Source organism: Macrosteles quadrilineatus, unplaced genomic scaffold (genome assembly GCF_028750875.1).
Source record: "Macrosteles quadrilineatus isolate MER2022 unplaced genomic scaffold, UCM_ALF_1.0 Scaffold_1__1_contigs__length_201487025, whole genome shotgun sequence".
Classification (NCBI taxonomy): domain Eukaryota; kingdom Metazoa; phylum Arthropoda; class Insecta; order Hemiptera; family Cicadellidae; genus Macrosteles; species Macrosteles quadrilineatus.
Window position 1 is genome coordinate 7,163,338 of NW_026542594.1, and position 21,443 is coordinate 7,184,780.

The 21,443-nt window shown below is 34.5% G+C and overlaps 1 protein-coding gene across 1 annotated transcript in view; it reads left to right on the forward strand.

The window, feature by feature from the left end:
* The first annotated feature begins 283 nt into the window (after positions 1 to 283).
* The window catches only part of LOC128989392 (phosphatidylethanolamine-binding protein 4-like), a 32,572-nt gene continuing 11,412 nt past the window's right edge, over positions 284 to 21,443 (forward strand). The window contains exons 1-4 of the mRNA XM_054411285.1: positions 284 to 366; positions 6,075 to 6,301; positions 13,295 to 13,387; positions 14,826 to 14,874. Coding sequence (XP_054267260.1) covers positions 6,077 to 6,301; positions 13,295 to 13,387; positions 14,826 to 14,874 — 367 coding nt within the window. The 5' untranslated portion in view covers positions 284 to 366; positions 6,075 to 6,076. The remainder of the gene's footprint in view (positions 367 to 6,074; positions 6,302 to 13,294; positions 13,388 to 14,825; positions 14,875 to 21,443) is intronic.

A 21,443-nucleotide genomic window follows, 5' to 3' on the forward strand; every position in this document is an offset into this window, starting at 1 on the left:
TGTTAAAATGGTTTTAATGCCCAGTGTCTTTGTACCAAGTTTTGTATCTCTATCATGATTATTTTTGTATAACTGTCCCGGTACTATTTTACCACCCTATCCGATATGTGTGCGCGCTTGTGTGTGTTTTAATTGACTATTCATCGTTGCAAAAAATCTGAAGGCTCTGTCTCGGTGGAGTTTCCTCAACAAGAAGTTGATAAAGTATTTTTAGCAGTGAATCTATATTTGCATAGAAGTAGCATACTTAGTTATCATGGTTATCACCAGCATGCAAGGGCAAACGACATCTTCCACTCACACACAGACGGCGTCCGGGAAACACATAGGTTTGCCCAGCTCTTCACTTTCAATGCAGCTGTCTAGGTTAGTTAGCCTACTTGACATATGAGACTAATGTGCATCTGCTTCATGACCCTTTCCTAATAATAATTACATGTTTTATTTTATTAAATTCGATTCTTTATAATCATTCTGAAGATTCCTATGATCAATATCCCTATGATAATATTAGAATTGATATTTAAGACAACAGAACACTCTGGATGATTTCAATTTAAATATGAGAAATATTTTTGTATTCTGTACCCTAAAACATCCCGAATACAAAATACAGTACATATAATGTAGTAAAATTGAATATCGTCATGTAATTGAGATCTACAACAGATATGATTGATCTTCTTCAAACCTAACAAAGAACAGCTGACTTTGCCGGTCCCAAATAGTTGAAAGACCCGGTTTTTAAATTGGGGCTAACGGCGAACAATAAAATACCCTCGCCACAGCGAACCTGCAGACTAAGCAAATTTCCATTTGCCTGAATTGATTTTAAATTAAATCTATTTAAATAACATTATGTGTAACGAGTACCTAGGTTTGCTGCTACATGGAGGCTAAAAAGTGTGTTTTTAGTAAAATATTAGTAGCTTAGTATAAAATAAATAAATTTGCCAAGTTTTATCAAAATATTTCCATAATAAGCAAACTACAACATTTTACAATATTCTCCATAAGACTAACATGGGGATTTTTAATTATCAATTTTTTGAATTTTCTCCGTAACTAATAACCGTACAAAAACACTTTGGTATACTAAAATATTTGTTTTTTAAGCTCTTTAAAATGGTCTAGAGAGAAATTTGAAAATTTTGTGTTTTTAGGGTCAAAAATGAGAAAAACTAATTTTACCCCATAACATGTTGGGAGCTCTTGGTTGCTGAAACAGTCAAACAGGCCACACTTGTTAAATGTCTCTTTAGCCTTGGTTCTAGCTTAAGAAATAGTGGAAGGGAGTTGGAAAGCTTTATGGCAATGTACAATGTGTGTTAAAATAAAATGTTTTGAGTTTAAGAATCGGCAAGTTAAATAAACTGCACAATGTGTATGGGTTTTTAGTAGAAAGTAAAAATGAGAAAAGCTTTGTTTTAGGAATGTTAAAGACTATATATAGTCCAGTGCAATTAGACAAAAAATGACCTTGACCCGGACAAAATTGATAACAGGCTGAAAATTGCTGGAAACGTTCAGAACAATGTCCTGAGTGGCCCACACAAAGTCCCAAGAAATCCCAGTTGGGGAACGGCCGCCATCTTGAAAAAACTGCCACCATCTTGGAAATTTAGATTTTTTGCTGTATCTTTTGAAGTAATAGTCCGAAAGGCATTATTTATGTCTCAAATTAAGCGTTTTGAACTCATGTATGAGTGTAGTATATATACTTAAAGAGTTTAATGCGTTCTAAGCATAAATATTATTTATATTAACCTAAAAATATATCCATAAAAATGATATAAATTTACAAAATATTTACAAAATGAAGCTTTTTTTTCTTTTGTTCTTAATGGACTTGTTAAAGCCATTAACCCTTTTGGCGTTTCATGCAATTCACTATGTTTAGTCTTTGGAATTGGTTAAAAATAAGGGGTGAATAAAAAGTCAAGACCCCCCCCCCCCTCTAATATTATTCTAAATAAGTATACAGAAATATCCTTTTGGTGGTGTCGCAATCTTAGTAGGAAGTTTCATTTGATGATTTTGAAATTTTTGAGTGTCCCCCAAAAAGAGGTAATTTTAAGGGCAACTCAAAAATTTTAAAGTAAATCCTATTCAAGTGACACCTCATCTTGAAGTGTTTACAAAAACTTAAAGAATGGTGAAAACCAGAGTTCCCTATATCTTCTCTATCCAAAATGGTAGCCCGTCAAAAGTTTAATGACGATAGTGTTACATTAATTTTCCTGTGTAGTAAAAAGTAATCCCCCCTTTAATTTGTTCCTAAGTAAATATTAAAGAGTAATCCTTTTGGTGGTGATGCAACCTTAGCAGGAAGTTTCATTTTATGATTTTAAAATCTTTGAGTATTCTCCTCTGTCCAAAATGGTAGCCAATATTACAATTACGAACCAATATTACCATTGATTTTCCATAACGTTTGACGGGCTACCATTTTTGATAAAGATGAAATAGTACACTCTGGTTTTCACCATTCATAAAGTTATTGTAAACTCATTAAAATGAGATGTCACTTGAAGGGGGTTTACGTTTAACATTTTTGAGTTGCCCCCAAAATCCCCCCTTTTTGGGGAACATTTTAAAATTTCAAAATCATAAAATGAAACCCCCAGCTAAGATTGGACGACCACCAAAAAGGACATCTCTGTATATTCACTTAGAAAGTATTAGAGAAGGGGGGTATTGGCTTTTTATTCACCTAAATGCTGTAATTTGTTATTTATTTATTTATTTATTCCAACGGCAAGATCACCAATTTTTACAATGTGGATTCAAGAAGCCTAAGTGGTAACAACATGCATTTTAACAGAAAACTTAACTAACTTAAATCTATGGCAGGAGCAGAGCAACATCGGTAACAGGAAATTATAATCTTGACTAGGAAAGCATCAATTTAACGATGAAATACAAAATAAATTATGAAAAAGCAATTAATAATTTTGTTTGTTCCGATCTTAAAAATAGAATCATCTAGATATAGTTGCTATAATTGATTACCATTATATTTTAATATTGCATATAAACTTATAATGTAACTACTCGCTGTTAAATGTTATTGTCGGTGATGTAATCTTCGTTGTAACTATTGCGGTTGGCACATCCGTGTCCAGTGCAGTATCCATGCATCGTGGTGCATTTAAGACCATAAGGGTAGTTGTACTGTATCCATGAATCCATTCCAACCTGGACTTGGTTTTTCACTCAGTTGGTAGTTAATGAGCCATAGGGTGTCAGCAAGACAAGCATCTACAACCATTTTTGGTTCGGAAAGGGCTGTACTGACATCTCCCAATACTACTAAAGATGTCCCAGGCTTAGGCGGACGTTGGTAAGGTGTCACTGACTGAAAGCCATGAGATAGAAGGACACTTTTTCACTTTTTGTTTTGGGATTGTAGATCGTGGTACAGGAGCACTTGCATTGACACATTTCGGCTAGTGTTATGCACTCAATGTCACCCATGGCGTGAAGAGTACCATGTCCATCATGTGTTTTAAACGTTGTAATCCGCGTTGTCGAAAACATAATGAACATTCATCTATTGAAGGTGAGACATTATCAGCTATCGAAGTCTCATAATTGACTTTCTTGTATGTCGAGCAAACTCCGAGCTACGATAGAATGTCTAATAGCAACTACGAGCCATACCGTCTGTGAAGGCCGAGCAGCAGGGGCGATATGAAAGATCGTGGTCGAGCTGCAGCAATAATTGCATGAGCTGTATTAGTTGTCTCCTCTTTAAAGTTTTATCATAGTTAAATGGATATTATATTTATATTTAACCAATTCCAAAGACTAAGCATTGTGGGGTGCAAGAAATTTCAATAGGGTTAATGGCTTACACAAGTCCATTACAAAAAAAGAGAAAAAGCTTATTTTGTATATATTTTGTATATTTATATCAATTATTTTAGATGAGGACGCCACTATGTGCGTATTTTAACAAAATATGAGTGAAGGATGAGTGTAGGATGAGTGGCGCGATCTTGTAGTCTTGTTAGTGACTAAGGCCAACATGTTCCTTAGACACAAATGTTAATTAATAGCCCATACAGCTAATGGCAACTAAGGGACCTACAGTTCATAGTGGAATCCGAACGACATTTTTTCCTTGTAATTAACGAATTGGTATAATTATCAGGATAGTACTGCGGATAGTCATAGTACTCACTTGTGCGGACTAATCCACACCAGGGAGCATCGCATCCACCTTGCATGCCTATAAATATCCACAATTCGTATAAAAGGGGGGACATAACCGTATCTATATCGTTATTATAGATATTTTTTTGCCTAATATAATTAAAATTTATGCTTAGAACATAATAAACTCTTTAATTATATATTACCCTTATACATGAGCCCAAAACGTTTAATTTGAGACATAAATAAGGTCTTTCGGACAATTACTTCAAAAGATACAGCAAGAAATCTAAATTTCCAAGATGGCGGCAGTTTTTTCAAAATGGCGGCCGTTCCCCAACTGGGATTTCTTGGGACTTTGTGTGGGCCACTCAGGACATTGTTTTGAACATTTCCACCAATTTTCAGCCTGTTATCAATTTTGTCCGGGTCATAACCTAATTGCACTGGACTAATAATGTAAATGGAAAAGTCAGGATTTGAATATAAAAAGTACTCTCTGCATGACTGACGCTTTGTAATTTGTTTATGTTTATGATACTTACCGTTTTATGTTCTAATATTCTTAGTAAGAACTAATGTAAAACATCTGTAGACTGTTGACCGTTATTGCGTTAGCCACTGGGATCGCGGAACGCCGTTACTATTTACAAGATCGTCGAACAACGCATCATTTCCGGAGGCGCGTTGTCAAAAACTACAAAACGTTTTTGGTCTTTCCTCTAGACTTTTAGTTCAATATTGGTGTATATGCTTTGCGGTAAAAGACTTCCTACTGCATGCTTCGACGAACTACTTGAGCGCCACTGTGTAGTAGTACGACTACTACTTTTAATCATTCACTGTCTGGGTTGTAGAAGGCTGACGAAAACGTTCTAAGATTATTATTTCATCGAAGATGTGTGTGCACGTTTAACTTAAGATGTTTTTCTCTTTATGAAATATGTATGCTTACATCAAATTGTCGTGTTTTTCTTGTAGAGGAAAATCTAAATTAAAATTGAGTTTAAAAATACAAAATTCCAGATTTTTTGCCATTATCAGTACAGATCCCGCTTAAGATCCACCTGTACTGCCAAGCCCTTTTTATAGAAAATGTCTCACCAATCCCTGCCATTGAAGTGGCGTAGCTAATAATATCATCACTTTCAGAAATTGTGTAAAAACGCTAATCTAAGACTTCTTAACATTGGTCTATAGCGATTAAATTAAATGTGGTTTTAATTTCTCTTAGTTTATAAAGAGAATTCAAATTATTTTTGGATAGTAAATATGTCATATTAAAGACGTATTAAATAAGTGCGATAAAGCTATTAAAACTTTTACAATTAATTGACCTGGGAGTAGTCTACAGTTGACACTTTATACTCCGGAACATTCTTTAATACGACGCTGACCTAGATTAGTAATTCGCCCGATACAGTTCTGTACAGTTCTGGAATTCTATTCCAGTTTTTTTTTCGGTAAAAATCGTTTTAATAAAGCTTAAACCGATCACTCTGAATCTCAAATGGTCAAAGATTACTTAATAATGCATAGGTGAATTTTTCTTTTCGTATAAGTTAGTTTTGGTATTATTTACGGTGTTTCAAGTTTCTTCATAATAGCATATCCTTAACGGTCCCAAAAGAGTTGGATTATCAAGAGTCAAAAGAATTGGTGTAATCTATGATTGAACTTAGAACCTTTAGCTCTAAAGCTAATTACTTTTGTTCACCATAATGTTAATTACCATCAAAATGCATTCAGGCCAACCTACAGATGTAAATAATGAGAAACATTCGCAAAAAATAACCTATGAAAAACGCGAGGAACGATAGTGTAAATCTAGGTGGAGGTCACAAGGTAAGGTGGGGGAGTAACTACAGTATGAGCTCTTCCTCTTCAGTCATCAGTCTCAGTCTGTAACTGTGTAGTGATGACTGCTAAGCCTACGTCACTGAGTGTGCTGGTGTTGGTAGCCGCTCTGCTGGGCTACGGCGCCACCCATGGGGTACCAGACAACGCGTGTACAGTGGGCGGCCCGCTGGAGGTGTACAGCACACCGGACCGTCTACCCGCCACCGCCGCCCAATGTGACGTCATCTACAAGAAGGAAGACTGGCAGCTCACTCCTACCATCATATACACCGGTGCCAGCCCGGTAATCATACTGATTTGAATAGTGCAAAAGTAGTCTTACCAAACCTATTCTAATGTTTTCATGTTGGATATTTGTGCAACATACACATTCCCGTACTATAAGGTCAAATCAATCGCTTTTAGTACCAGCAGTAGCATTTTAAATAAAGAAATTGCATATACTTTATGGGAAAGTGGTGGTCTTAACCCACCGGTTATAGAGACACCAGGACCATACAATTTTTGTGATCAAAGTGTAAAATAATAAATATTGAAATCGATTCAACGGTTTTAGTTATGTAACATCGTGTTACCGGGACCCCACCAGCGAGCACATAATAATAATAATAATAGAGAGGACACGGCGTTTAACCAAATGCACTGAAAGTGTGGCCAAATCCGCCATCTTGGTCCGTCATACAGCCTGAATCCAAGACCCGCGAGCACAGTTCGCCTTAAAAACTCCGCGACAAATACACGATCATAAACAACATTAATAGTTGACAAAAAATTCTGAAATTTTGCACACTTGTAGATATGATATTGAGGAAAACGATGGTGTCAATATAAAATTATTAGTTATAATAGTATTTGAGTTATAAATATGTTTAACACTTATGTAGTTTAGTTTTTCAGATTCAGACATGAAAAAGTTGTATTGCGAGGAAATTTTTTATTTTTTGGTCAGAGTAATTTCGTCAGCGGGAAAGTTGTGGATAAATAACCAAATTTAACTATCCGATTCACAAAAATTTTTTATCGTGCGTGGTTTTCTAAAAATATCAGGTTCAAAAGGGGTCCATTGCCGCTGCTCCGCGCCACGCCCGCTGCCCCGCCGGGCCGTCGTCTATAAATTTAGCGTGCAGTGTTTTAATGTTTTATTTATACTGTTGTACTGCAATATTGTATATATTAAAGACATTTTCAAATATATTGTCTATGAAGAATTTTCAACCGTTTAGCACAGCTTTTTAAGGACTAATTTGCTTTCAATACCATCCAAGATAAACTAAAGATAATTATGTAAGTTAAATAAAACTTCCCAAATATTTGTAAAATTACACTCAATTTATTGTCCCAGAAAAATTAAATTTTTTTGAGATGTTGCCTGACTTTATTTTTGTGAAGACTTTCGTTACTTATTTTACAGTAGTAGCGAACTCTAACATTGAAATATATTTGAGCAATCATTTTAATTACTAAAGAAAAATGATTGTTGTCTATTTCATATCCTGAGAAATGTGTACTGTTTTTGTAAAAGAACAATCAGTTGACTAGTTCTCAACAGGATGTAGATTATCACCATCGCACAAACTCTTCAGTATAACAGCGTTACCTTAAGTACAAGTATTTTTTGTTTATGTGTTCTCAAACTGAATTTGCCCCATATTTTACAGCGGGCAGATACAATATTTGTTATTTGATTCTAGAATGATCAGTTTATTTTTTATTATAAATAATTTATTTTACAGCTGAAAACACTACTTGAATAAAAACCAGTTTTAATATTTCAACAATTATAATTGTATACAGTGTTCTGAAATATAGGAAATAAATTCATTCATTTATTATTTTTTAATTTGTTAAAACTAAACAACACGTTTAGTATTATGATTGTCTTGTATAAAAATATTTCAATAAGCCTAAACTGACGACTAAGTGAAATAAATTAAAACCACTTAGTAATTTCCGAAAAATATTTTAATCATTAGTAGTACCCTACTTTTGTGTGTGTTAAAGAATTTCTCTTTTGCGATTGCCACGTAAAATCAAAACAATATTTAAGTTGAAATTGAAGGTATGAAATAGCTCGGGTGAACTAACCCGAGTGACCCGACACCCCAAAAACTGATATGGGCTGTCGTAAAAGGGAAATCTAAGAAATTGCAAATGAAATCCATTCGGAGTAACATAAGGATTAACGGGACATCCCTGTACAATGTTCACTCCTAATTCATTTACATTTCCAAGTATTGACTTTTTATGTTTTGGACCAAACAATAGGTCGAATAGTTTGTACCATATGCCTACGATTACAATTTACAACTGGTAGTACGTTCAACTTTGCCAGTAATAAATTCATGGTTTGTTCCTCAATTAACAATGAGGCAGATTGTGTTATTGTTCTAATACAAATGAGAAAAAATCACAAATTTTTACTGTGTAATCGACATTTTAAAAATCAACCCCTGAGTGATCAATACACAGCCTGAAGCCGCGTTTAAGTGAGACCAGTAGAGCAGTCAGGTTACTTACCTCTAATGTATTTCAAGCTACAGTACGGAAAGAATGACAATAACTTAAGATTTATAAATCTCTTATTTGATTCTAGACTCAAAAGAATTATTATTATTTTCTTCATAAATTATTCAATTATTTTTTTATAAATAATTTACTTCGTAACGTGTAACACTACTTAAATTAAGACCAGTTTTGATTTCTATTATAGTTTACTCTTTTTTTCATCCGTCCAGAGTACATGCTGGTTATTGTTATTTTAATTTATCATTAAAATAGAGTAATTATGTTTGTGTTTATTGGTAATCTGGAGGCTAACATCAACCTAAACGATTCTTAAACCATACTTTGAAAATAGCCAAGTAAACTCTGATTAAACGAATTTGTGCTTGTCTAATCAGTTAGGAATAGTAGTTCATTATAGGAACTTAAGGGTAAAGGTTTTCATTAGATAAATTTTATGTCGGCAATAATACAGTAAAACAATCGATTTACTTTAAGATATACTAATACGACAATGTACTTCCAGAAAAACCTAAGTAATTTTTATACAAAAGTATTTTTACATTTAAATAAAGCCTATGTAAATAACCCTGACTCGAAGCATAGCAGATGACTAGCGCGTTGCAGACGCTGGGACTAGGCTAGCGCCGCCATCTTTGTCCGTTTCGTCGGCTAGTCAGACTGCCACGCTCCTGCGCTCCGAGTAGCGCTTCTATTTTGTTATGTGTTCGCTGGACCCCACACTGCCCACCTGCCAAAATGTGTGTTACAACGTTTGCCTGATTTGAAGTAATGTGACAAACAATTCCAGGTCTGTGTTTTTTAGTGAGTAGTCTGTGAATAAATTCAGGAGTCTCACACTACAGGCTGGCTACCTGTGTGCGTAAAAGCATTTTCCCTCCTCTCCCTAAAAAAAAAAAACACAAAAAAACAGTACTGTCAGTAAACATGTGATAAATTAATGATCTTTTATTCAGTACGTACATTTTCATTAACTTTGGATTCTGCAAGTAGTGTTTCCATCGTATTGTTTATTGCTTGTTTCGTTTGTGGTCAAAATTTTCATATGTTTTCATGTCTTCATGTCTAAATGTCTTCATGCTACTAGTTATGTTTAATGTGCTTGTATCGAGTAAATGTTACTTTCTTATTTTTTGGTGTATTCTACGAATACTGTGTGCTACTTTTGGAGTTTAATACTACAGGGTAAACAATAGACTGGGGTGGGTGGCGTCGTCCTGTAATCCAGCTACTAGGAGGTCACGAATTGTGGATATTTATAGGCATGCACTGTGGATGCGATACTCCCTGGTGTGGATTAACGTCCCCACGAGTGAGTACTACGACTATCCGCAGTACTATCATGATAATTAGACCAATTCGTATATACCAAGGCAAAAATGTGGTTCGGATTCCACTATAAACTGTAGGTCCCTTAAGGCTTGGCTTGCCATTAGCTGTATGGGCTATTAATTAACAGCTGTGTCCAAGGAATATGTCGGCCTTAGTCAATAACAAGACTACAAGATCGCGCCACTCATCCTACACTCATCTCCATTCATACTTGGCTTAAAATGCCTACTTTGTATGGTCGCCTTTTCATTGAAGAGTATTAAAAATATTAAATTAATTGTTTAAATTCAAATTATAATATACAGGGTGATTCTAAATTATTGTAACTATACAACCTATCATCACGGGGTGAGAATCAATTGAAAGAGGACATTCTAAAGTTTTGTTTAACACCACTTTAGTAAACATAGTCGCAAAATTAGCCTCTAAAGGCATTTTTAGAGTTTAACGACGATTTTAAATTAACTACTTGCTTTCACCTCTGAATCTCAAAAATGCATACTCTATGTTGAATTGACAAAAGATTTAAGTTATACCACGCTCAGTTATTTCTGTCTCTATTATTGTAAGCTACAAGGAACAAGGCTTCAAAAGAGCAAAAAGTGTTCTGTGTTTTAGAGTTTCATAGATTTTGAATAGTGTAATTAATTTAAAATCGTTCTTAGAGGATAATTTTGTAACGATGTTTACCAAAGTGGTTCCAAACAATAATTTAGAATCTCTTCTTTCAATTGATTCTTACCCCATGAGTAAAGGTTGTATAATTTTATAGAGTGATTATTTATTATAGTATTTACTAGCTGTACCCGCGGGCTTTGCCCCGTTTAACTTCATATGTGAGCTCGTTCGCATGGCTCAATCACGTCCTGGTTGAAGTTCGTTCGCTACGCTCACTCACCTTTAGGTTGGAGCTCGTTCGCTGCGCTCACACGTCCTGGTTGAAGTTCGTTCGCTACGCTCACTCACCTTTAGGTTGGAGCTCGTTCGCTGCGCTCACTTGCCTTCAGGTTAGCTCGTTCGCTACGCTAACTCGCCTCCGGGTTGAAGTTCGTTCGCTACGCTCACTCACCTTTTGGTTGCAAACTAGCTGTTGTCATAAATTAAAAAAAATAATAGTGCTGCACTCTGTTGGTAATCCTTGTAACTTTAATGCTCTTGAACGTCACAGAACATAACCAACTTGTTTAATTGAAACAGCTGTTATGATTAATTAATTCCATTTAAATATGAGTACTCATTAGGTTAACATGGGAAACTCCAGAGCCACTGGGGCGGAGCCCGAGAGTCCGATCAGAATAAAAACCACTTAGGTTTCCTATTTAATGCCTAAAGAATCAGTGTACCAAATTTCAGCCCCCTAGGTAAGTGGGAAGTGGGAGAATTAGTGATGAGTGAGTGAGTGAGTGAGTCAGTCAGTCAGTCAGTCAGTCAGTGAGGGCTTTGCCTTTTATACACAGGGTTAGTAAAAAGTGTGGAGACCCCCTGTTATTTTTTTAACGGCCCATACTAGAAAAACTAAACTCGGCACACCATTATGGCATGTTATGAAGTACTTTTTGGGCATAACCGCCACTTGGTGTTCATCCCCAAAATGGGGGATTTTGTGGAAAACTAAAAAAATTAAAATACAAAGACGCATCGAGTGACCCCTCATTTTAAAGGTCCTGGTAAAAGAAAACCAACAACGCAAACTAGAGGTCTCTATCTCAGTTCAGTACAAAATGGCAGCCGATTGAAATTCTCATAAGTTCCCAAACCCAAAATGGGGGATTTTGGGGGAAACTCAAAATTTTTAATGATAAGCCCCATTGAGTGACCCCTCATTTTGAAGGTCATAATAAAAGAAAACTAACAACACAAATTATAGGTCTCTATCTTAACACAGTAAAATATGGCAGCCAGTTCAATATAAAATTGCAAGTTATTTCCGATTTTAAAGATTTCAATCACCTTCCATTTTTTACTGAATTGAGATAGAAACCTCTAGTTTGCGTTGTTAGTTTTCTTTTACCAGGGCCTTCAAAATGAGGGGTCACTTGATGGGGCTTATCATTAAAAACTTTTGAGTTTCCCCCAAAATCCCCCATTTTGGGTTTGGTAAGCAAGTGGCTATTAGGCTTAAAAAGTACTTCATAACATGCCAAAAAGGTGTGTAGAGTTTAGTTTTCCTAGTGTGAGCCGCTACAAAATTTACAAGGGGTCTCCAGACTTGGAAAGCTGCAAGTTAAATTCAACTTCTGAGAATTTCAATTGGCTGGCATTTTTTACTGGATTGAGATAAAGACCTCTAGTTTGCGTTTTTGGTTTTCTTTTACCTGGACCTTCAAAATGAGGGGTCACTCGATAGGTCTTTGTATTTGTAATCTTTTAGTTTCCCCCAAAATCCCCCATTTTGGGGATGTACACCAAGTGACGGTTATGCCCAAAAAGTACTTCATAACATGCCATAAAGGTGTGCCGAGTTTAGTTTTTCTAGTATGGGCCGTTAAAAAAATAACAGGGGGTCTCCACACTTTTTACTAACCCTGTATATAGATTTATAGAGTTTTAAAATGTAACAATAAATTAGAATCACCCTTAATTTAAATCTCACTTAAATAACATGGAACAAATTAAACAGAGAGAAACACATTTTTTATCCTTCCTTCGGCCAAACAGTTTTAAAAATGGTAAAGGTCCATATACCCACTACCCAGCACTCAGTTGGAACGTTTTTACTCGATGTGTTTTAAAATATTTGTCTATATCGTTTATAAATAAACATAGTTTTAAATTTTGGATAAACTCTCTTTTTAATTGTTATTGAGTAAATGATATCCAATTATTATTATTATCAATTATTGTGATGGAGACGCCACCTAGGAGTGTGTTTTAAATATATGGAATAGTGTAGTGTGGAAGGAATAGTGTAGAATGTATTGAGATAAGGATGAGGAGAGAGAAGCGAATGATGTCTCAGGATCGAACCAGTGGCCTTTTGATTGTTAGGTGAGCTACCCAGCCAGTTGATGATGAATAAACAATATTATGAATACAGTGTGTGTAAACAGATGTCCAATATTTACTGCAATGGGTCCAAATGATTCCATTAAATTAATTTACCTTGATAATTATTACTTGAACGGGTTATGTTACTTTAGTTAACAGGTGGGCAGCTAATCTAATGTGGGTAGAGAATATAAATTCTATGCTGAAGACAATGGGTATATTGCCACCAATCACGTTGCAAATGTCTAACTCCTCCATACAAGCATACAATAACTTTCAACGTTACTAAACTTGTTTTTTTTTACTCCTGTATAACAAGATAGGCTAAACTTACGAAACATCTTCTACTATTTTTCCAAAGTTAATAATTATCAGCATTTGTAGATAATTAAAAGCCAGGACAGATTATTGTTATTGTACCTTGTTTCCATAGCACAACACCTACACATTGTTTATGATAGACCCCGACGCCCCCGACCGTCCCCCAGGCATCTACTACTTGCACTACATTGTGGCTAACATACCGGTGAGTTTTACATGATATTTTATTATACTTTATGTGATATTATTAATTACTGTACTGTATATTTATAATAGAAAAACTAAGCTAATTACTCTTGATTTTGTAATGTTAAAAATTAGGTTTATAAAGACAATACAATAATAGGGTTTAGGCCTACAACTCCATCAATTAGCCCAACGATTAAGATTACTCAGTAGCTTACATGTTCGTTGCAAATACAACATTCTCAAAGCTTGCAACACATCAAAAACACAATTAAAACAAGAAAGAAACGAACATAAAAATACCCCCAAACATGACATTATTTGTTAACATTGTCTCACTCTAATTACTTTGTCTCACTCCATATTTGCAACGTGAAGGCACGAAATAGTGAGCGCGTAACATGCAGACAAGGTCGTATGCGCGCGAAATACGTTGGCAGCACTGGCTGTAAATCAGCTGGTCAGCTGTTGTACTGTTGTATCATTAATAATGTCATATTAAAAGTTCACTTCCGTGTAAAAAAATGTCACGTTTCTTTACCAATTTATTTGTTTTATGGTAACTGTAGGAAAAATATAATGCATGCACTCGAGAAACCATTCCTCGTGAGTAAGTATTTCTCTCGAGTGAGTCAATTGCTCCCTTTGCTCACTAGTTGCACAAATAACTTAAGTCAATAAAAGTAGACAAAGTAAATGAAGCTAACAAAATAATTAAATTATTGTGCTTTAGTATATATTCAATACTAGTACAAATAGTGTAACATGTAACAAAATTTACTTTTGGGATTGACAATAAAAATAAAGCTTAAATCAAATATGGTTGGGTCTAGTTTTCAACAGTGCCTAGTCCAGTTTAACTACAAATAGGGGTTTGCTAACAATTTTAGTAAAAGATTTTAATTGATTTGATTAATTGACTTTATATTGAGTGATGATTTTGAATCGCTATGAGCTTAGCAAGAATTTTTTGCTCCAGGCCATAACATTTATTTTATTTTTCAATGCTAAAAAACAGCACATACCAAAAATTACATTGTAGCATTAAGCATGCAAAAAGAATGTTTAAATAATATAAATATAAAAAGGGAAACATTTCCGTCTTCTAGAGTGGCAGTCTTCTAACAATTTCACTCAAAATATAAATATAAGAATAACAATAAATTAAATAAGTGAACAAGATAATTTATACTGACTAAAATAATACTGATGGTCATGAATCAAACTTAATAAAAATTCAAAAAATACAAATATAACAAAAATGTTGTTGAACAATTTTTCTATTAGTCCCTTATCCACCTTAACATTATTTAATGAAAGCAATTGTTTTAAATTTCTTTATAAACATACAGTACAGTCATTGAATTCTTTGTATCAAAGTGAACGCGCTTTGTTATTCATTCCGTACTATTAAATCCAATTCTTATTATATTGCTTATACTGGTTTATTTTTTTAGGGGAAGGATTTCCAGAGTGGAGACTTGAGCAGAGGAACAATACTTTGCAGTGAGTATTATATAGGCCTAGTATTTTTTAATTGTTTAAAAAGCTTTTATAAATGCCTTCTGTGATAATCTTTTGTCAAAACCATGGACCATTTCATGCTTATCTTACAGGTTAACAGTGTGGTAATATTATATTTCATAACAAGATAGTGAGTAGAATAATTATTACAGTAATTAAATATTTGAGACCATATTGTGCGAGATTTATTGAGCACCTGGTCGAGAATGTTTTCTTGGATGTTTTCCCCTACTTGATAAGATACCTGGACACCATATAATTAGACCTGTTCCTTCGGAATGGCAGACAGTCAAGACAACTGGTAACCGTAAGTTAAATACCAAAATGAAGGAAAAAACAGTGGAAAGAATTACAACTAAAAATTCCTTTGAAATTTTACAACATGAGCAAAGAGCAGACCAAGTTGGTGGAAATGAACTTACAATGTGCTCAAATGTTGAGCTAAAAGTAAATTCAAACAGTTTCTAAAGTAACAAATAATACAAATTCACATCATAGACAGTTTAAAGAATCTCAAGGGTGTCAAAATCGATCTATTGGCGCACTAAAACATAAGATGCTTATTTGTGCTGACAGCCATGGCCGAGACTTATCTTTTAATATTAATAAGCTTTCAACATCTCATGAGGCGGTCGGGTTTATAGAACAACCAGGGGGATTGGCTGAACAAATTCTAAATAAGAAAGCCTGATTCTGAAACAGCTTTTACATCTGGAAATAACTCTAATGATAGCACTATAATATCCCCCCTACAATCACCAGCAACAGAAGTCAATAACATTGAGACACAACAACAGATGATGCTAAATGACGCTGAGGTTGGAATATCTACTTCAATTTCACAGCTAGAAAGTGTTATGGAGAATAATGTAATGTCTTTGGAAAACCTCCCAGCAATACATCCAGCCCTACCACCATAAGTTTAACTGACGAAATCAACAGTCAACAAATAAAACTATTATTTTTTTAACATCCAGGGTCTCAAGGGAAAGGAAAACATGTAGGACATTAGGACATTTTTAATTCCGTTAAGAAGTATGACATTATTTGTCTAAATGAACATTGGCTGGTTGATGAAGAAGTTGAATTTTTACATGTTAAAAGTTTTAAAAATGCTTCTTTTTACTGTAGAAAGGATCATATTAGAGGTGGTGCTTTTATTTTGGTGTCAAACAAAATTAAGTATGATGTTTTGAAATTAGACTGGTTGTGTGTGGAATAGTATATTTCATTACTAGGACCGAAAGTGGCATTTTCCGTCGCGCGCCCAAGTTTTTGTGTGAGGCGAAGCCGAACACAGGGAACCCCAATTTCACGTGCGAGGTGAAGCCGAGTATGTGAGAGCTATTTTCACGTACGAGGCGAAGCCGAGGACGGAAATAATGGAGCAAGTGCCGGATAATAACTTTGGTACGAGTTATGAACGATACTTTTCATCACGACGCAAAAATACACAGACACAGAATAGCAGACCTCAGTATATTAAAACAATTTGATTTCTCAATTAATTTGATTGAACATCAAAATAAAATAAAATCTTCTAAAAAGAAACCTACGTATATTTCTCGATAAATTTTGTTTAAACATCAAAATAAAAGAATAACACAACTTTTAAAAATACATACAGCTGATTAAAATCATTAAATTAAACCGTAACAAAACACTGGCGCACGTAGTGAATAAATGGAGAATTAATTGAGAGCGAGGGAAAGTAAATTTAGAGCGAGGGAAAATCAGCTGATCGATTTTCCCTCGCCCTAAATTAGAGCTTGGGAAACAACTACTTTCATTGATATCAGCTGTTATCGAAAATAGTTACTTTCGTTAAGGAGTGATGAAAAAGAACTTTGAATGTTCTGGCGTATTTATCAAGGACCTTAATCTAATAGTTGTATCTGTTTATCACTCAACAGCTGGAGATAGTAAACCTCTTTCTGACTAACCTGGAGCTTCTGTTAATTTATTTAAAGAATTTTAAGAACAATATTGTTATTGGTGGGAATTTCAATGCTAAATTGAACGTAAACAGTAATCCTCCTAGTGTTAAACAGCTGATATATCTTCTTAAGCAGTTTAATTGTCACTATGTTAATAATAAGCCCACTCGAAACCTAGCCTGCTTGGATAATATTTTTACAAACATTCCAGCTAAACTATACTCAGCTTTCATATAGTTCAACTATACTGAACTATATTAAGCTCAGGGTATTACTTGACTTACCCTGATATGTCAGACAACGATGGACTTGATCTACAAGTTAATGTGTACAATACTCAAACTGAAGCGGCAAAAATTACTTTTATAAGTAGAGATCTTTCTATAAGGTGTCTTCATGAATTTAAATGGAAATTATCACAAATTGACTGGCTACAATTATTAAACTTAAGCAAATTACCTGCAGAAGATATGTTCGATCTATTTTTTTATAAAATGTTGAATACTTTTTATGAATGTTGCCCTGAGAAGAAACTTGTCAAGAAGGAAAACCACCATAATAACTCTGTAAATTCATGGTATACTCCTGAGTTGAGGGAGATGAAGAATAGAACAATGGCATACCGTACAATCTATCAAGCAACTTCAGGCGAAACGGCTCGTAATGCTTATGTTCATTGCAGAAAAGTGTACAAATTAGCTGTTAACCAAGCTAAATTAGCAGCTAATGCAAGAAGCATTGAATCTGCCCCCAATAAGCATAAGGCAGCCTGGAATCTGATCAAGAAAAATTATGCAGCTAAGACCCAGGATGATGAAGTGAAGATCACCCCTGAGCAATACAATACATACTTCATGAGCTCTGTGGAAGAAGCCAGAAGCACCATCGACCAGCTGGAAGTGTCTGCGGAAGAGCTGCTAAGAAGATCTGACAAATGCAAAACCCAATTTGAATGGAAGTATGTGTCTTGTGGTGAGGTGGAAAGTGAATGTTGGCTATGAAAGCTTCTAAAAGCAGAGATGTGTTTGGCCTGTCTAGTTACATAATCAAGTTTGTTATGAGTGAAATCTTGGCTCCCCTGGTTATGTGTATTAATGCTTGTTTAAAGGAAGGTGTTTTTCCTGAGTCTCAAAAGCTGTCTAGAGTCCTGCCAGTGCATAAAAAGGGGGAGAAAAATAATTTTAAAAAATATCACCCTGTATCTTTAGTACCTATTGTAGGCAAAGTGATTGAACGAATTGTAAAGCGCCAGGTATCCACATTTTTGGTAAATTTGAATATATTTTCTAATTGTCAATTTGGTTTCATTAATGGAAGATCAGCCACGAATGCCATTGATTGCATAATTTAAAAAATTTTGAAAGCGTTAGAAGACAGGAGTCTGGCTCAGATCACTGCATGTGATCTGAATACCCTAAGGCTTTTGATTGTATAGATCATAAAATTCTTTTGAATAAATTGGAGCACTATGGCATCCGTGGTTGTCCTCTTCAGTTTGTTTGCTCTTATTTGAGTGGTCGGTCACAATATGTAGATGTAAAAGGAAAGTATTCAAACTGTACTAACGTTTTGACAGGGGTGCCTCAGGGCTCTGTTCTTGGCCCTTTGCTTTTTTGGTGTCAGTTAATGACTTGCCACTTCATATTGAGGGATCCTCAACCACAATGTTTGCGGATGACACTACTTTTTTAACTGTACATTCAAATTACAATAGGCTTAAGATAGCTGTAGATAAAACAATGGAGCAAGCAGGTGTATGGTTTGGTGCTAATAAAAAACCTTGACACTTGTAGACTGGGACGGGTGGCGTCGTCCTGTAATCCAGCTACTAGGAGGTCACGAATTGTGGATATTTATAGGGATGCACTGTGGATACGATGCTCCCTGGTGTGGATTAACGTCCGCACTAGTGAGTACTACGACTATCCGCAGTACTATCCTGATAATTAGACCAATTCGTAAATTACAAGGAAAAAATGTGGTTCGGATTCCACTATAAACTGTAGGTCCCTTAGTTGCCATTAGCTGTATGGGCTATTAATTAACAGCTGTGTCTAAGGAACATGTCGACCTTAGTCACTAACAAGACTACAAGATCGCGCCACTCATCCTACACTCATCCTTCACTCATATTTGGGTTAAAATACGCACATAGTGGTGTCCCCATCTTAAATAATTGATTGATTGATTGATTGAATAACCTAGTTCTAAATGTAGACAAATCACAGAATCTTATTTGCCTAACAAAAAATAAAAATATAGGTTGTGAGGTAGTGGAAAACAAGGCTGTAAAGATTCTAGGTGTGCTTGCTTATTGATAGTGATCTGTCCTGGTCTTCCCATGTTGATTGTCTGTAAGAAGTTGTCTAGAGTTTTATACTTGTTAGATAATTTAAAAACTGTTGTACCTGATAAATATGTTAGAGTAGCCTATTTTGGTTTTTTTCAATCTGTTTTAAGTTATGGTTTGATTCACTGGGGAAACAGTAGTTGTATTGAAGATGTTTTGTTACTGCAGAAGAAAGCCTTGTGAATAATAACTAGATCTCAATTTAAAGCTCATTGTAGGCCTTTATTTACCAGCACTAAGATATTAACTGTAATTAATCTGTATATATGTGTATGTTTAGTTGATGTAAAAAGTAATTTAAGTAATTTAGTTGTTAGAAGGGATTGCCATGCGCATGACACAAGACATAACTCTTTGCTCCAAATTCCACAACATAGACTTAGTTTAAGTGCCAAGAAACATTCCATTTTGAGTTTAAATATGTTCAATATACTTCACCCTGAATCAAGACTTTTACCAGAATCTGTATTTAAAGTTTGACTTTACAACTGGTTAACTGTAAATCCTTTTTATCATGCTAAAGAGTATTTTGAAATTTGATTTAAAAAAAATACAACTGTAATCTTTTAGTTATAATTTATTTTTGTAAAAAAATACAACCGACTTCAAACGCTCTAAAAAGAATGACATAATTTCAATAAAGTAAACTTTTGTATTAGGCAAGCTCACGTATTTTAAGTCGGCGCGACTCTATAATGATTTTTGATACAAAATTGAAAGAGGGTGTCCATATTGCAGGTCTATCTATCTATCAGTATAGGATCTATCTATACTATCTATCTATGCTATCAATACTAAAGGTGTTAATCTGCATGTCTTTTTCATAGTTATGCGTTAAGTGTTATTTTATTACCGTAATCAGAGATCGGCATTATAGTGGTATTAACGAGTATCTTTAAAAAGATTATAGGCCTAACGCATTTAAATGTTTCTAACTTGGAAAAGTAGGTAACGTTTTAATACTAAACTAGCTTCTTTTCCCTATCATAATATCAGACTAAATTATTTTCCTATTCATATAGAACATTTGTGTGTGCTATTTTCATAATGCATTTATTCTGAAGTAAACATTAAATACAAGAAAATATTTCCTTTAATATATAAACAAAACAGTTCAGTATGTTTTTTATATATTTATGTTATCCAGCTACAATTTATTGATTTTCAAAATACACACACAATATTTAATTTCAATCATATGTGCGGTTTGAGCCGCGCCGACTTGAAATACGTGAGCTTGCCTAATACAAAAGTTTACTTTATTGAAATTATTTCATTCTTTTTAGAGCGTTTGAAGTCGGTTGTATTTTTTTACAAAAATAAATTATTTCATGATTTTTAGTGACTGTATAATTTTTTATATATTAATTACTTGAGGATTTTTGATAAGCAAAACTGTTTGACACAATCAAAAGTTCCACAGAACAATCATTATTTTAAAACTGCTTGAGTCACCTGTTCAGGTTACATAATCAATGGGTATGAAAATAAACATTTTTAAGGGAATGTTGCTGAAAGTCAACAGTCCCGGAAGATCAAATAATTTATACCTGTGCCGCTAGGTCAAAAACTACAATGTTTGCAGTGTCTGTAGATCAAAAGTCCCAGTAAGTCAAATAGTACAGTCCGAGCTAAAAACGTGGTCTATGTTAAAGCAATTGACTTATTGGGAATTTGACCTAATGCAACAGCAGTTTTAATATAACGAAATACGGTAAAATACAAGTTCAGTTTCGCTGAGTCAACAGTGCCGGAAGATCAAAAGCAATAAAAGTGAACGTCGATTCAGTGTAAAGTAGACCTCCTGCAACGCTTACTACACCAACAATACTTGCTTTTGGTTACTTCGTGTTTTGTCATAATTAGAATAGAGTTAAAATTATCATATTTGGTACATAGCTTATCTATTAATGCTTCTTGCCAACTGTTTAGCAGCCGACGCTAACCTTCTAAGCTAGCTTTTAGTACAATATAATTTGCTTAACATAACAGCTGTAAACATTCAGCATTTGTGACACAAATTCAGCATTTGGAAACAAATATTTAAAGACATATTTAGAGTTGACTTACTTATACTATGTGTAATGCTGACCATTGATACATTCAATTCTTAGGTATGAGGATGCAGATTAATTAAATATGCATAGTAAAATAGTAGGATGTTCAAATTATTTTTTAAAGGAATATTTGTAATCATTGATTTGTTTTAGTCCCATATAATTTGTTTTAACTAACAACTGGTTGAATGTAATATTGTTCTATAT